Source organism: Sus scrofa, chromosome 14 (genome assembly GCF_000003025.6).
Source record: "Sus scrofa isolate TJ Tabasco breed Duroc chromosome 14, Sscrofa11.1, whole genome shotgun sequence".
NCBI lineage: Eukaryota > Metazoa > Chordata > Mammalia > Artiodactyla > Suidae > Sus > Sus scrofa.
In genome coordinates, this window is record NC_010456.5 from 133,474,779 (window position 1) to 133,491,742 (window position 16,964).

General features: G+C 52.0%; 1 protein-coding gene across 18 annotated transcripts in view; it reads right to left on the reverse strand.

The window, feature by feature from the left end:
• The window catches only part of CHST15 (carbohydrate sulfotransferase 15), an 84,613-nt gene that overhangs the window by 14,620 nt on the left and 53,029 nt on the right, over positions 1-16,964 (reverse strand). For all 18 annotated transcript variants that reach the window (XM_005671541.3, XM_005671536.3, XM_005671535.3 and 15 more), the window contains one exon: positions 14,153-14,309. In XM_005671541.3, the coding sequence (XP_005671598.1) occupies positions 14,153-14,309 (157 nt within the window). The remainder of the gene's footprint in view (positions 1-14,152; positions 14,310-16,964) is intronic.

Below are 16,964 nucleotides of genomic sequence, written 5' to 3' on the forward strand. Positions count from 1 at the left end.
GTGACTTCATGAAGAATCTGCTGATGCCATGCAATTCTTTAGAGATCAAGAAGTAATTCCAGGGGACAAACTGAGACATGTCCAGTGGTCCAACCGGGCCCGCCCAGCCCCTCCCGGGTGAGAATACTGATTTTCATCTGTTTGGGGTGCAGTGAAATGAACCCAGACCCCTACCTTCTGTGAATCAGGTTCATGACCTCTAGAACCCGGCCAGGCCCACTTCCTCGGCAGGGTAAGGGGAGACTTCCCCAGCCCTTCAGTCGCCCAGGGACCCTGGATGCACCCACAGGATGGGTGGTGGGCTTCCCTAGAGGCCTTGCACAAGCTGGGATGTGGGTGTGACAAGTCCTTCACGCCCTGTTTTGTCAGCAAACACCTGAGTGTGGACTTTACTCACCATAACGACGGCCACCCTCCCCCATTTGGACTCTGGAGATTCCCCCCAAGATACACCCAAGTCCTAACCCCCGGTACCTGCAAGCAGGATCTTATTTGGAAATAGAGTCTTTGCAGCTGTAATTACGTTGGATTCAGAGTGGGCCCTAAATCCAAGGACTGGTGGAGAAGGGGGAACCCTCCTACACTGTTGCTGGGAATGAAAATTGGTGCAACCACTAGGGAAAACAGTATGAAGTTTTCTTAAAACACGACAAAATAGAACTACCATATAATCCAGCAATTCTACTCCTGGGCATCTATCCAGAGAAAACCGTAATTCAAAAAGATACATGCACCCCAAATATTCACTGCAACACTACTTACAATCGCTAAGACATAGGAGCAACCAAAATGTCCATCGACAGAGGAATGGACTAAGAAGATGTGGTACATGGGAGTTCCTGTCGTGGCTCAGTGGTTAATGAATCTGACTAGGAACCATGAGGTTGCGGGTTCGATCCCTGGCCTTGCTCAGTGGGTTAAGGATCCAGCGTTGCCATGAGCTGTGGGTTAGGTCACAGACACGGCCCGGATCCTGTGTTGCTGTGGCTCTGGCGTAGGCTGGCAGCTACGTCTCTGATTAGACCCCTAGCCTGGGAATCTCCATATGCCACGAAAGCGGCCCTAGAAAAGGCAAAAAGACAAAAAAAAAAAAAAAAAAAAAAAAGAAGAAGAAGAAGATGCGGTACATGTATACAGTGGAACACTACTCAGCCATGAAAAAGAACAAAATAATACCAGTGGCAGCAACATGAATACAACTAGAGATTATGATACTTTCTTCATACGTGAAGAAAGTCAAGGACAAATACCATATGCTATCACACGGGCTTCCCCAGTGGCTCACATCATACGATATCACTTATATGTGGAATTCAATAAAAATGATACAGACAAACTTATTTACAAAACAGAAACAGACTCACAGACATAGAAAATTAACTTACGGCTACCAAAGGGGAAAGCAGGGGTGGTAGGAGAGATAAATTAGGAGTTTGGGGTTAACATATACACACCATTATAAATAAAATAGATAATCAATAAGGACCTACTTTACAGCACAGCAGGGAACACTACTCAGTACTCTGTAATGACCTACAATGAAAAAGAATCTGAAAAAGGATGGATACATGTCTATGTATACCTGAATCCTTCTGCTGTACACCCGAAACTAACACAACACTGTAAATCAACTGTACTGTAATATAAAATAAAAATTAAACTGATGGAGTTCCTGTTGTGGCTCAGAGGGTTAAGAACCTGACTAGTATCCATGAGGACTCGGGTTTGATCCCTGGCCTTGCTCAGTAGGTTAAAGGATCTAGCGTTGCTGTGAGCTGTGGTGTGGGTCGCAGATGCAGCTCGGATCTGCTGTGGCTGTGGTGTAAGCCAGCAGCTGCAGCTCCAGTTCGACCCCTAGCCTGGGAACTTCCATATGCCGCAGATGCAGCTCGCCCCAGAAAAAAAGTGAAAGAAAGAAAAAATGTTTTTAAAAAAAGAAGAAAATAAAAGTTAAGAAGAGGGAGGTGAGGCCAGGAACACATGGGGAGAAGGCCATGTGAAGACAGGCAGAGACCGAAGTGGTGTCTACAGTCCAGGGTTTCAGAAGCCACTGGAAGCTGGGAGGGACACGTGGAACAGACCCTCCCTCAGAGCCTCTGGAAGCAACCAGCCCTGCCGGCACCTTGAATTTGCACCTCTGGCCTCCAGAACTGTGAGAGAGTATTTATTTGTTGTTTTAAGCCACAAGTTTGTGGTCATTGGTTACAAAAGCTTCTAAGAAACTAAGGCAGGTTCTGAACTCAAATTCCTGAGGATTCATTTCTGCCAGCACCCCTCTCTCACCCTGAGACCCTAGAAGAGTGACCAGAGTGTGCAGGACGATGGCCATGTGGCCAGCTTTTCCGCAGAGAAATAAGAAGGAAAAGCAAGAGTTCCTGCTGCTGTGTGGCGGAGGCAGCAGCATCTCTGAAGTGCTGGGACGCAGTTTCCATCCCAGCCCAGCACAGAGGGTTAAGGATCTGGCGTTGCCGCAGTTGTGGTTGCAGCTGCTGCTGGGATCTGATCCCTAACTTCCATATGCCGTGGGGCACCAAAAAAAAAGGAAGGAAGGAAGGAAAAGCAAAGCAGGATCCGGACTAACAGGCAGGGAGGGTTCGTCCAGAACCAGGCAGGCACTTCCTAAGAATGTCTCTTCAACAAACAAGGCTCTGATTTCGCCACAAACTCTCTGGGTAAGAAGAGTCAGATGATGCCCTCGGATGAGTGCACGCCGTGTGGAGGGATTAAAAGCATTCAGAAACGTTGAGAAGGACAGCAAAAAGATCAGAACCAGGTATCCAAATGGACCTCAAGGAGCTGGACAAGGCACACTCAACGCAAAGAAACATAAATGTGCACATTTTAGTCTGTAAAGTCAACTGCACAATGATGAAGCAGGGGAAGGAGGTCAACCTGGAAAACAGATAAGGGGATTGGTTGACCCTAGGACATAATGAATCATCGCTGCAGGGACACCGCTGCCACCTCGGGATGCATTAATAAAGGTATGGCATTGAGAATGTGGGAGGGTGTCGCTCTGCTCCACCCTGGCAGGTCAGAGACCCAGGTATGCTCTTTTCAGTACTGGGTGCCAGGCAGTGAGGGGAAAGGCGCTGTTCCATCTGGAGAAGCAAAAGTCAGCAGGAAGGACGCCAGCATCAACGGCTAAAAGGCTCTTCAGGGCTGGGAGAGGACAAGTCCCAGACTCCTAAAGGACTGACCACTGGGCAGAAGGTTCAGAAAGAGAGACTGATTTGATACAAGGGAACATCTCTCCAACGGGGGCAGTGAGCAGGATGTGAGCGGCCCCAGCGGCAGGAGCGGTCAAGGCCAGTGGGGACGAGGGCTCCGTGGCTGAGTGAGGGCAGCTGACCCTGACCCCCAGCCAGCCCTGAGCCTTGGTGCTGCCAACCCCCCTCCTGCTGAACCACCTCACTTTCTGACTCTCAAACCATCCCAAACAGATGGGTGTTACATTTGGCCAGGACTGTTTCCAACGGCAATTCCAAATATAAGTCCAAAGACATTCCGGGCCTTCTGTGCTGCGGTTATTTTAGAAGGCTGCCGGCGTGGCCCCGGGACGGCAGGCCTGCGCTCCTGGAGGTGAGGCGCCTTTGCCGTGCAGGGCAGGGGGCCCGGGACCCCAGCACTGCTGGGAAGGGGAGCGCGAGTGGATGTGGGGGGAGCCCCCTCAACCTGGTGCCTCTGGAAGGGCGCATGTCTCTTCCCACGGGGCCACAGGAGTGGCCATCGGTGACCTTGAAGGTCTCAAAGAGTAAGTCTGGAAGGTCATCCCAAGATCACAACTGAATTCACTCAACAGCCCCGGGGCACTGCTCTGAGCCCAGGAGAGCAGAGGTGATTATCACAAAAACAGGTGGCCTCCCTGAGCCAGGCTCACCTCAAGGTTGCCCAGGGTCAGCCCCCAGAATCCTCTTGGTGTCCGCCGCCAACAAGGCTGCTCATGGCTACTGAGGGCTGCCCTCACCAGGCCCTCTGCTCCATGTGGCATGTATATTTTCCTCCTGTGCTCCCATCCAGCCTTCGAGATGCACCTGTCTTACAGAGCTTCTCAAGGTCACGTGGCCAGAAGGCCCCAAGCTAGCCCAGGCCTGCCTGACCCAAAGCCCACAGACCCAACGGGACGTGGTCCCTGGCTTCAGAGTTTAGGAGTGGAGCCAGATCAGCAGCAGAACAGAGTGGGTCACTATTCTGGGTCACTAGCCATGTGAGCTGATGGTTTGGGGGTTTTGTTTAGAATTTTTTTTTAAATTGTTTTAAGTGCAGATGAGTGATTTGAAGGCATTACGTCAGCTCTGTTACAGAACTACATAAGTTACAGGAGACTGGAAAGCACGTACACACGTAATAGAGCAGGAAACATTCAGGACGAACAGGGGAGCAGCCCCGGCACAATCAGGAAACCCACACGTGTGTGCACGGAGCACCACGCCGGGCGTCTGCACACCACAGCAACAATGAACGGGTGTTCAGACATCTGTCATAATTCAGTCCTCACTTCCTGAGCTTCGACACTTGGAGAAGCTAAAATTCCTTGGTCATTGCAAGTAGCTCATTCAATTTTACCAGTTTACCTCTGCAGCGATGCTGGGCTTATTGATCTGATTGGCCTTCCCTCCAGGTGGGGGGAACCCTGCGGGTTTTACCCCAAAGGTCACCAGTTCGGAGAGACCACCCCTCATGGTTGGTTTCTCTTTTTGTCATATTTTTGTTCATACCATTTTAAAAACGAAATATAATCCACACACCGTAAAATTCACCCTTTTAAAAATCCGCAATTCAGTAGCTGTTAGTATATGCGTGACCTTACACGGCCACCAGCACCATCTAATTCCAGGACATTTTCAGCACCCCAGAGGGACTGTTGGCTTTAACCTGTCAGTCCCCAGAGGGGCCACTGTCAGCAGTTGCTAAGATCCCCAAGCCCAAAAGGCCCAAGGAAGCCTGAGCCTCAGTGTCAGGGCCGCGTGGCCAAGTGCAGGCTGTCGGAGGCCTGGAGCTGCGCCGTCTCCTGCCACGTACTGCCCACCCAGCAGACCTCTCAGAGAGCCATGTGTGGAGGAAAGCCCTGGGGCAGATGCCGAGGCTGGGGACAGAGGCTGAGGCTGGGGGCAGACGCCAAAGCTGGGGACGGCTGGGAGCAGCTGACAGCTCCTGGACCAGCTCACCCCAGGCCATGCTGGCCCCGGCTCCCTGTGCTCCCAGATTGCCCCCAGCTGGTGCTGTGAACAAATGGTCATCTTTCCTCACCAGCAGCTCCCAAAGTGGACACACCATCTTCCAGTCCACCGCCCATGAGAGCACAGGGCCCTGCGGCCTCCAGAGGGTCGAGCACACACGATACCAGAGCGACAGCTAGAGAGCCCTCGTTACTCTCCATCTGCTGGCATCCAGATCCAAAGCACTGGTCAATAACCCCCACCCTCTGATACAACGCCATCAATAATGATTATAGATATTTTTTCCTACAAGAAAAAAGTCATTTCATGTAGCTGGGAAGGAGGCCCTTTCATCCAATGACTCACAAACCGTGAACATCTCGTCACAAGGGACAGTGAAGCAGGACCAGCTAATTTGGAGGAAACGTCAGCGTCACCTCAGACTGTACCTGTAGGTGACACTGATGAGGCTCATTTTCTGCCAGAAAAGAACATCCAGGTTTGGGCCTAAAAAGGTCAATGTGGCTGCCAAGCTTTGGGTTCCCCGGGGGCCACCTGGGCCGTGTCTTCTCCTCCGCTTGAGCACAAGCAGGATTCTGGGCCCACCTCTGTTTCTTCCTGAGCATCTGCTCTCGGGCCTTGGCGGACATCCAGGGGTGGTGGCAATGCCAAATACACCCTCCATTCTCAAGCCCCGTGTGGCTTACAAAGCACTGTCACATGATCCCGGTACCCGGCGTCTCTACAGGTGAAAAAGGTGCACAGAGGATGGGCTGCCACTGGGTGAGGCCGCAGCAAAGCCAGGCCTGCTTCCCGCCGTGGGGGTCTTACTGCAGAGTGACGGCCACCAGTCCCCTGGCTGACCAGTGCGTGATAACCCGCCCTCGATAATCAGCCCCAACTCTCCGTACCAGGTTCCCCAACTCCACCTGGAGGCCCAGCCTCGGCGCCCGGTGCCCCCACCACCTCTGCAGCCGCTGGCTCTTCTTCCCAGCCTTCCTTGCCCCACAGACCCGCCCTTTGCAAACAATCCATGTGGGAATGCTCGGGCCAGCCAGTGGCTTTGTAAACACTTCTCCCCAAAATAAACAGTGGTAAACACAGGGGAGTCTTCAGCACGATGGTTTTTCTCCCACCAGTAACGAGATGTGGGCCCTCCCTAGGTGGTCACTCCTGAACGGTCTTCAGAGACACCCGCAGACAGGCCCGCATGCCCTGGCCAGGGCTTGGCCAGCTCCCCCTTTCTGCCCTGGGCAGCTCACAGTGCAGCCCTATAAAGTGACCTCGTGCAAATTTGGGGGCCCATAGAAAGATGTGTCAATGACACCTGGACAGGCAGCTTCTGAGAAGCGAAAGCATGAATCCACCGGGAAATTAACAAGCGGCTTAGGACACTCGCTGCTGTCTTCCTCACAACTCAACGGCGGCTTGTGATCCTTAATCCTCCAAGTCAAGCCCACAAGAGGAAAAAGAGAAGCTAGCAGTGCTGGCAGCCGGGGTGGGGCGGGGAAGGGAGAAGGACCGGAAATCCATCATGACCTTGACAATTCTGTGCTGCCCCGCCCCCACTCTATCTCTTGCCCACAGGGAAGTTCTCCAAATTTCCCTTTGAGATAGTTACATTAATATTTAACCCATTCGTGCTAAGAACAGCCTGCTTTTTAATCCTCCTGCATATCTGTTACAGAGAACACATCACATGGCAGCAGCGTGCCAGGGCTCCTCTTCCGTCTGAGAACATGTCTCTGGCACCAAATTGGTACTTCCAGCAACCTGGAGAAGCTGGGCTATTTGGAGGAGGTTTTCGCCACCGGCTGAGTAGCTAGACTCTGAAGTCAGAGGTCCAACAATTCAAAACTGATGCAAAAGCATCCATGGGGAGTTCCTGCTATGACACAACAGGACTGGTGGTGTCTCTGCAGCACTGGGATGCAGGATCGATGCCCAGCACGGTGGGTTAAGGACCTTGCATTGCCACAGCTGTGGCATAGGCCGCCACTGCAGCTCGAATCTGTTCCCTGGCTTGGGAACTCCATATGCTGCGGGGCAGCCAAAAGAGAAAAAATAAATAAAAATCAAAAGCATAGATCGGGCTCAGCTCCTTGCTACACAGCAAGTCGCTGCCCTGGGTGAGCATCCTGCTCTCACCACTGAGGAGAGAGGGGAGTCCAGGCTTAGGCACCCGCACAGACTGGTGTCCTCACTGCTCGTGGAACTTTGCAGAAGTGGGAGCTGACCTGCCGATGGCTCACAGCTCAGTCCCTACACTGAAAAGACCTGCCCCACATAAGGTTAAGCCCCTTCAGGGCAGACACAGCCAATGGCTGGTGGGTGGGCGATGCCTCGTGAAAGGGCCACCGTGGCTACTTTGCTCCCATGGGGGTGGCTGAGAGCCCTGTTGTGCCTGCATCGTAGCTCAACTCCTCCATCGGTCTTTCCCGCTACCCTCTCAGGGTTGTCCCAAAATCACTCCCCAGGAACCTCCTACACACAAAAGGCCACCTCAGAGTCTGCATCCCAATGACTGACCTAAGACAGAGGTGAAAAGCTTGGATCCTCAGACCGGCATGGGATCAAATCTCAGTCTAGCCACTTACTAACCAGGTGACAGTGGACAGGTAACTTAACCCCCCTGAGATCACACAGCTCACCTGACACATCCTGACAACCCTTTCAGCTGCTTGCACAGTTCAAAGGAGGCAATGCCTGCAAGGGGCTTAGCACAGAGCCATTTGCAGTATGTGCTCAACTAGCACCAGGTCCCCTCCCTCCACTAGATGGGGACTCCAGGTGGGCCTCGGACAGGAAGGGCTTTGCTCCGCAGTGGATGCGGTGCATCTAGCACTTCAACGACGATGCTCCATCAATGCGAGTGAGGACATGAGGGCTCAGCTTGGTTACTGTTATCATTATTTGCTGCTACTTGGCTTAATAATACCAGCGAATAATAACAATATTTACCACTTGTCCAGCACTGTTTCAACATACTACACATATTAAGATCTATAATTCTCACAACCCTAGAGGTAGGACTATTTCCCCCCATTTCACCACTGAGGAAATGAGGCACAGAGAGGTTGACTAGCTTGCCCACAGTCACAGAGCCAGGAAGTGGCAGAGCTGGGATTTTCGAATCACAATGATCCTGGGTCCCTGCTCACCACCCACGCACCCCACCATCCACTCTGGAGATGGAGTGAAATTCTTCTGGACCAGCTGGCCCACATCCTGGCTCATCGTTCTGTCTGAATGACCAACTGCACATAAAGGGACATATTTCATTAAAAGCCGCATTCCTTCCATTCCTAGTTGATCTTCATAAGTAGAGTAAGTGTTTAACCAGTCCAGTGGGGTTGTTTTCAAAATCACTTCTAAAAGCAGGGGAAAGAAAATTCCCAAGGTTCCAAAGCCAAGGCATTTGGGTCAAAATCAAGGTCTCCTCTTAAGGGAACCGAGTCCTCTTCCCTTTTGACGCATCGTCAAACGACGGGACAACCAAGGGCTCCTGAGGCGGCTGTGTCTGGGGCTGTGCTCAGGCTACACGCAGAACTAAGACCAAGAGGCAGCGACGTCCAGGACAGATGGCACAGCACCCCTCTCCAAACAGCCCTTGGGCAGACTGTGCTGGGGCAGTTGACACCTTCGGCTGTTTCCCATAGTTTGTGGGGGCTGTAACCACCTCTGAATTAAGATCAAACTCTATCCACTGTCTCTCAAATGAAGAAGCAGGAGGCCAATGGAAGCTGAGTTGAAAGGTCTTTTCCACTTTTGAATTGAACCAATAAAGAAAACTCCTGCTTGTAACTGGTGGCTTCTCTTTAATTCACTAGGCCCACTTGGCCGAAGAACTTGAATTTTAAATTGTTATGATCTCTTGCACAGAGAAACTTACAACAGGAATTCGTGGCTGCCCTTTGGGGCCCTAATAACCACCCACCTACCTTCCACTATGCCCCCCTCTCCCCGAGAAAAATAAGGGGACCTGCTGTTTACAACCTTCTCTGGAAACTTTCAAGTGACGGCTTTGATTCTGCTGACAATTCCAACATTTCCAAACCCTCTACCCTTGATCAATTATAGAAAAAAGGCTAAAGGTAAACCTACAACTAGAAACACAAGTTCCTCCCCCTCCTCTCCCAGCCCGTCTGCAGAGGGAAAGAACAATTTGGTCCAATTCCACTGGCAACAAGCAACCCAGGGAACCTCCCACTCGCAGAAGTGCAAGGTCACGGAATGGCCCAAGCGGCTCACGGCTAGTTAGGCTAGTGGGGACTTGGGCCCCAAGTGTTTGTTTCTTCAAGAGTGACCTAAACACCCAATATTTATCATCCTTTCTGCTCGGGGTGGGAAACAAGACAACCATTTCAGAAAGGCCATGAGTCACAGGGTTCAAAAACGAAGTTCCTTTTGTTGCATATTTTCATAAATGTTTAAAAAGTAACAGAACAGCTGCAGCTGTCAGTAACCCACACAGAAAATATGCACATGCACACACACTCCCCGTGCCAGCACGTGGGGGCTCTGTCACCGCACATGGCACCACACAGGCTCTTCTTCTTCTTCTGGCTGTAAGGCCCTGGTTTGAGGAGGCCCCCTGAGAGCAGCAGGAGAACGCAGGTGGCAGGAACTTTTAAGATGGTCCCCAAGGTCCCTGCTCCTCGGTACTCACTCCCTGTGGTCTCCTCCCCTTCAGTGGGGCCTGGACCTGTGACTTGCCTCTTGTCAAGAGAATGTGACAAAGGGGATGAGCTGTCACTCTTGTGCTCAGGCTACAAAAGCTGCAGGCTTCCAGCTCAGGGTACAAAAGCTGCAGGCTTCCGACTTGGTAGCCGCCCTCTCCTTTGCTGGCTTTGATGGAGCCTTTGATTTTGGCGTGGCCCAGGGGCATGCCTCTAGCCAACAGCAGGCAAAGCATGGAGGCCCTCCTTCCAACAGCCCTTGGGGAACTGAATTCTGCTAACAACCACACGGGCAGATCCTTCCCCAGTCAAGCCTTCGGATGAGACCCTGCCCTGGTGACACCCTGACTGCACCCTTGGGAGAGACCCTGAAGCAGAGGATGCAGAGAGACAGTGTGAGACAGTAAGTGTGTTGTTTTAAGCTGCTGAGTTTTGGGGTGATTTGTCATGCAGCCGTAGATGACAGATACAGCAGGCAACTCCCCAACGGGGTCAGCTTCCAGATGAGGCCATTGCCACGGAACCTCGCCCTTCTCCTCTGCGCCATCACGTTCACACTATCACATTCATCGAGAGAGCCAATGCCTCGCTTTCCTGATGAAGAGTAGCTCTGGAGGGCAGGCTCCTATGCAGTCTGCTCCGCCCTGAGCATGGTGCCCAACACATGACTGGAGATCAATGAATATTTTAATTAGTGACCTCTTTCTGTTAAGTGAGGACCAGGAAGGTAAGAACTTTCAGTTCCTAGTATAGAGTATTCATTCTTAAAAAAAATGGAAACAAGAGGACTCTCTGGATGGCCACCTTGGGCCCATGACTCTTCTGCAAGGGGGACTTTGGGCTGGAACCTGAGAGGAGAGTCAGACAGGTCCTGCTTCTGGCCAAGCTGTCTGAACCTGGGCAGCACGACTACCCTCCCTGTTAAGTGCTGGCCTTTGCAGGGCTTGTATCCTCCGTCCTTAAGGAATCAGAACTGTGGGAAGAAAGAGACACTGCAGGAAGCTGGCTCTGTGTGCCAAAAGAACACACAGCTTTTCCTTTGTGCTGTCTTTCCACTCAGAAGCTTCTTCCCCTTGACTGCCTTCTTTCTCTGTTCACTTGGCAAACTCCTACCCACTCCTCAAAACCCACACTGGTTCAGCTCCTCCAGAACAGCCTTTCTGGACCCCCCACTAGGAGGTTCTTCCCTCTTTGGTGCCACACCTCCCTCCATCCCTGCTCCAGCTGAACTGCAGACTGGAATGACCCCGGCCACATTGTCCCCAGGGCTCCTAGCTCTGCGCCCAGGGAGCACAAAGGCTGCAGCTCCGCTCTCCGGGCCTCTGGAGTTGAGGCAGCACGTGCTCCCTCAGAACAAGGACTAGGGAGACGTGACAGGAAGACACAGGGAGAGCAGCGGGCACCCCCAAGAGAAGGCTCCAGCCTCATGAACTGCAGTGGGAGCGCCCCAGAAAAGGCCGGCAGAGCAGTGGTGAAAACACCTCAGTGGGCAGCGAGGGCTCGTGTCGTCACCAGGGCTTTCCTCTCAAGACTGAAGGCCACATAACCATGTCCACACCAGAGCACTGCCAGCTTGTGTCAACTATTCTGAAGCCGAGGGGGACCACCCACCCCACGGGCAAATGGACCAAACTCCTGCCTCCTGTGGGAGGAGCCAGCAGGAAGGATGGGGCAGCTGTGCCGAGGCCAGGGCTGCCTCAGAACCAGAGCAGGGCTGTGGGGGTGGAGACGGAGCAGGGGTCATCTGGGTGCCAGGCAGGGCACAGGGGCCATTCTGAGATGCCACAGGGGGACGCGAAGGTAAATTCAGGGAGGAGTGCCCAGGACAGGACTTTAAGGCAATAATTCAAGATGAAAGAAACGATTCAAAATGAAAGAGGCAATTCAAAATGAAAGAAGCAAGGTGTAAGACTGTGTGTTACAGTTATATTACACACACACACACACACACACACACACACACACACACACACACACGCCATTTATCTGCACAGAGAAGCAGCCTGAAAGAAAACACACCAAAATATAAATACTGGTTAGCTGCATGAGAGATGATAGGTGTTTCTGGTTTGTTTTGTTTTGTTTTTGTTTTCTCTTCACGACTGCACCCACAGCATGTGGAAGTTCCTAGGCTCAGGGTCAAACTGGAGCTGCAGGTGAGGCCTGTGCCACAGCCACAGCCACACGGGATCTGAGCCGCACCTGTGACCTACACCACAGCTCACAGCAACACCAGATCCTTAACCCACAGAGCAAGGCCAGGGATCGAACCAACATCCTCAGAGAGAGTGTCAGGTCCTTAATCTGCTAAACCACAGCAGGAACTCCAGCTTCTAGGGGTTTTAAAACCACTTTTCCAGTGTATCCTCTAAGATTTCTACAAGCACACGTGTGTGTTACCACTAGCAGGGATACAGGGCCAGGAAGGGACCCTGGGTGTATCTGTGTCCCAGGGTTGTTGCCACAAATCACCACCACTCGTGGCCTGTTACAGCAGGAAGGTACTGCTCACAGTTCTGAAGGCCAGGTGTCAGCAGGGCAGTTCATTCTGGTGCTTCTGAGGGAGTGTCTGCTCGGGCCTGTCTCCGAGCTGCTGGGGTTACCGGCAATCCTGGGTGGCTGGGGGCTGCTAACAGCATCCTTCCAGCCTTGGCCTCCATCCACACAGGGGGTTCCCCCTACGTCTGTGTGTCTCTCTATCCAAACTTCCTCTTTCTGAAAGGACACCTGCTACTGGATTAGGCCCCCCCCCGCCCCAATCCAGCACGACCTCATCTTTTTTTTTTTTTTTTTTTTGTCTTTTTGCCTTTTCTTGGGCCGCTCCCACGGCATATGGAGGTTCCCAGGCTAGGGGTCTAATCGGAGCTGTAGACACCAGCCTACACCAGAGCCACAGCAACTCTGGATCTGAGCCACGTCTGCGACCTGCACCACAGCTCACGGCAACACCGGGTCCTTAACCCACTGAGCAAGGGCAGGGACCGAACCCGCAACCTCATGGTTCCTAGTCGGATTCATTAACCACTGCGCCATGACGGGAACTCCAGCACGACCTCATCTTAACCTGAGCCCATCAGCAAAGGCCCCGTTTCCAAAGGTCACGTACACACACATCTTTTGGGGGATGCAGTTCACCCCGTAACAAGAGGCCCGGCCAAAGGAAAACAAAACCCAGAGTCCTAGGAGTTCCCATCCTGGCTCAGCGGTAATGAACCCGACTAGTATCCATGAGGATGAGGGTTCGATCCCTGGCCCCACTCAGTGGGTGAAGGATCTGGCGTTGCCGTGAGCTGTGGTGTAGGTCGCAGACGTGGCTCGGATCCCGCATTGCTGTGGCTCTGACATAGGCTGGCAGGTGCAGCTCCAATTTGACCCCTAGCCTGGGAACCTCCATGTGCCGCAGGTGGAGCCCTAAAACAAACAAACAACAACAACGACAACAAAAACCCTGGCCACCGTCTCCGCCCTCTGGCAGACTCTCCGTCTGGAGAAGGATTAGATGTGATCTCTGCAGGGCTCTGCGGGGAAGAAGCTGGCACAAAGTATGGATGTCCCCAAAAGACAGATGTCATTTCAAAATAGGAAGAATGCCCCACGCAGCTGAGCTGCACTGGCCATCCTGAGTGGGGAACCCCACCCAAGAGTTCTGGACCAGTCTGGAGGCCTCTTATCTCTGGTGTAGGGGTGCTATTTGGCATGGGGGCGGGGGGGCAGGGTAAATGATTTTAAGGTCTAAGCAGCGCCAAGATTCTGCCATCCGCCCAGGCATCAGCAATGAATGAAGCATCACCCCGAGCCGAGCTGGCCGCCCATCACACTGGCTCGGCCTTGTCCACAATGGGCAGCTCCCGCTCTTTACAACAAAACAGGTCTGTCCGTCGTTTTCCTCCTCTTGGTCTCTCCAGGAAAGGTTGCACCTTGAGACCCGACAGGACAAACGTGTCCTCAGGTCAGAGACAAGGATTCGAGAAGTTCAACTCTGCAGAGAACTCCGACACCCTGACTCCAAGGGCGTTTCTCACGCCCGGATGTTACCCAGAAACAGCCCCACACCCCCAGGTCGGAACGGCCAGAGGTTGGAGGCCCACAGACCAGGGTCAGAATGGCTAAGAAAACAATCCACAGTTTGTTTAGACACAGCGAAGACTGCCCCAAGAATAACATTTACATAAGAAATAGCAGTAACATGGCAAGTTTAACTTGTTTATTTTTAAAAAGAAGAAGAACAAGCAAAATCTTGTTTGTGATGAGAAGGCTGTTCCTCAAAACCGCCTTTCCCTTCCGCCCCCCAAACGAAACATGGACACTGCTCACCTCTCCACGGGGTCCCTGAGCATGACAATCAGCTTTGCGTCGGGCTGAAAGGCGTGGATGAAGTCCTGGGTCAGAAACGGGGGCTCGCCATCCGAGCTGTTGTCGTAGAAGAGCGTCCAGGCGTTGTTATCCCACATGGTGGAGGCGCTGGCCTCCCCTGGAAACAGAAGATGCTGTGAGTCAGCGGGGCGAGGGGCTCCTGCGCAGTGGCCTGAGGGCTGGGACAGACCGGGCTGTGATGCCTCCTTCGGCGGCTGTGAGCAGGTGAGCGGGCCCGCCACGCTGGAGACCTGGAGACGGGGCTCCAGGAAGGGGCGGCTGCTCACCACCCTCTGCCGCAGCCCCCCCCCCCCCAGACCAGGACCTTCATCTGGAAATCAAGATGATCATGTGACACCAAGCATCCCGATTCCTCCCAGCACCCCTCTCCAGGACGTGCACAAAAACCTCCACTAGCATCTGGCCTCCCCATTTCACGATGTTTAGCTTTGCTCTCACAGCGCATGGCTCTGTGGCATTTTAAGGGTCCACTGAGAATGCACTCGACGGTTCCCTTCGAAGAATGTCAGCGATGGAGGAGTCGTCTGGGACACTGATTCTCACCAGGAAACTGCATGCTGCCGGAATCCTCACTAGGAAACTCCTGGGTCTTGCCCCGAGATCACAAGGGTTGGTCCCAGCACACACCCTGAGACCCTGAGAGGGGGCGGCTTTGTGGGAAGGCTCCCAGGACCTCAGTCCCGCCTGCTCACCCACCCCGTCGCCCTGCACACAGCGGGCATTCACTCAGTGCCAACTGGGTGAACAGGAAGCTGGATTCTGGCCCCTGTTTTCTCAGGGTCTGCATGAATGAAGCACGGTCATGTCAGACATACATTCTAGAACAGAGGTGAGGCCAAGACACAGACAAGTAGAAAATGATACAAAAGAACTGATTTATAAAACAGAAACAAACGCACAGATTTTAAAACTAGGAAGGGAGGAACTACGAGGCCAGGAATTAACCCATGCACACTACTGTACAAGAGAGGTGATTAACAAGAACCCAGCAGATAGCGCAGGGAAATCTACTCAATAATTTGTAATAACCTATAGGAGCAAAAAAGTGGCCATATTTATATGCATGACTGATCCACTCTGCTGTACGCCTGACACCAATACAACACCGAGGACCAACTACACTTCCGATAAAATCAAAAAACAAAAAGAAAAAACACTACACACATGTTCAAAAAAATCTTTCGAACTATATCTAGGCACTTATGATGGAGCATGATAATGTGAGGGAAAAAAATGGATACATGTATGTGTGACGGGGTCACCCTGCTGTACAGCAGAAAGTTGACAGAACGCTGTAAACCAGCTATAATGGAAAAAAATAAAAATCATTATTAAAATGTTAAAAAATTTCTATCTCAGACAAAGGAACCAATTCCTGACCCCCCCCTTTTTTTGGGAACATCTTCAGAGATTTAGAAAGAGAGGCAAATCAATCAATTATACATTTGATTTCGGGACATTTTCCTGGAACTGTATCATACATGTCAGAGTCACTTAGGGAAAATCGAAGCCAAAAGACGCCATCTCTCTGATCAGTGACGAGCACATCACGGGAATGCAGAGCGTGAGCGGGGCCCTATTTGTTCTGTCGGATGTGCAGTTACATCCAGGTGAGCACTTCTCTTCGGAGCTTTCTTCCTTTCTGTTCTTTTTTTTTTTTTTTTTTTTTCAATATAATGGAGTTCCTGTCGTGGCGCAGCAGAAACGAATCCGACTAGGAACCATGAGGTTGCAGGTTCGATCCCTGGCCTCGCTCAGTGGGTTGAGGATCTGGTGTTGCCGTGAGCTGTGGTGTAGGTGGTAGACACGGCTCAGATCTGGTGTTGCTGTGGCTGTGGTATAGGCCGGCAGCTATAACTCCAACTCGACCCCTAGCCTGGGAACCTCCATATGCCGTGGGTGCAGCCCTAAAAAAGTGACAAAAGACAAAACAACAACAACAACGAAAAAGATGTAATACCGTAAAATACAGAAAAATAAGTCAATCAGAGGATCTTTGAAAATTCTACTACAATGAAGAAGAGATTATGAGGACAAAGGAAGTATCACGAACTAAGCTGGCATAAATTCTGTCAAATCCCATAAATGAACTGGTTCTACGCTCATCCATCCCCCTGTCCACCTGTCCATCCATCCTGCATCCTGCATCCATCCATTCAGAAAGCACTCACTTGGTGTCTAATACGTGCCCGGCACTGAGCTTGGCCTTGGAGATAGATGATGGAAACAAGACACAGACAATACCCTCCTCGCTCAAACCTTCTATCTACGGGAAGAGCAAAAATTCCATAAGGAATCAGAGCCCCAAACAAGCGCTTTGACAGGGCAGAGCCGGTGCGGGGGGGAAAACATCAGCAGAGGCAGGGGCCTCTCAACGTATGTAGATCCCCAGTCCGGAGAACCCAGCCCCTTGAGTCCCTCTCAACTCCAGCCATTAGCCCAAACCAATGAGAAAAGATCCTCTCTGACCCATTGATCAAAATGAAGAAAGACCCAGATGCTTCTAGCAAGGATGTAACCAGAAGAAGCGGAAGCAGAGCTGAATCACATTTCAGGGCTGGAATGAGCCCAGAACTGATCTGGTCCAAAAGCCCATTTAACAGGTGAGCAGGCTGAGCTGTTGTCACATGGAACTGACTTGTCACATGGCACAGGGCTGGCTGGTGGCAAGTTCAGGACCAGATGCCAGCTCTCCACCTGCCTCTCCACTCCTGAAAAACTCACCAAACTCTGCCTTAGGGAAACGTCAGAG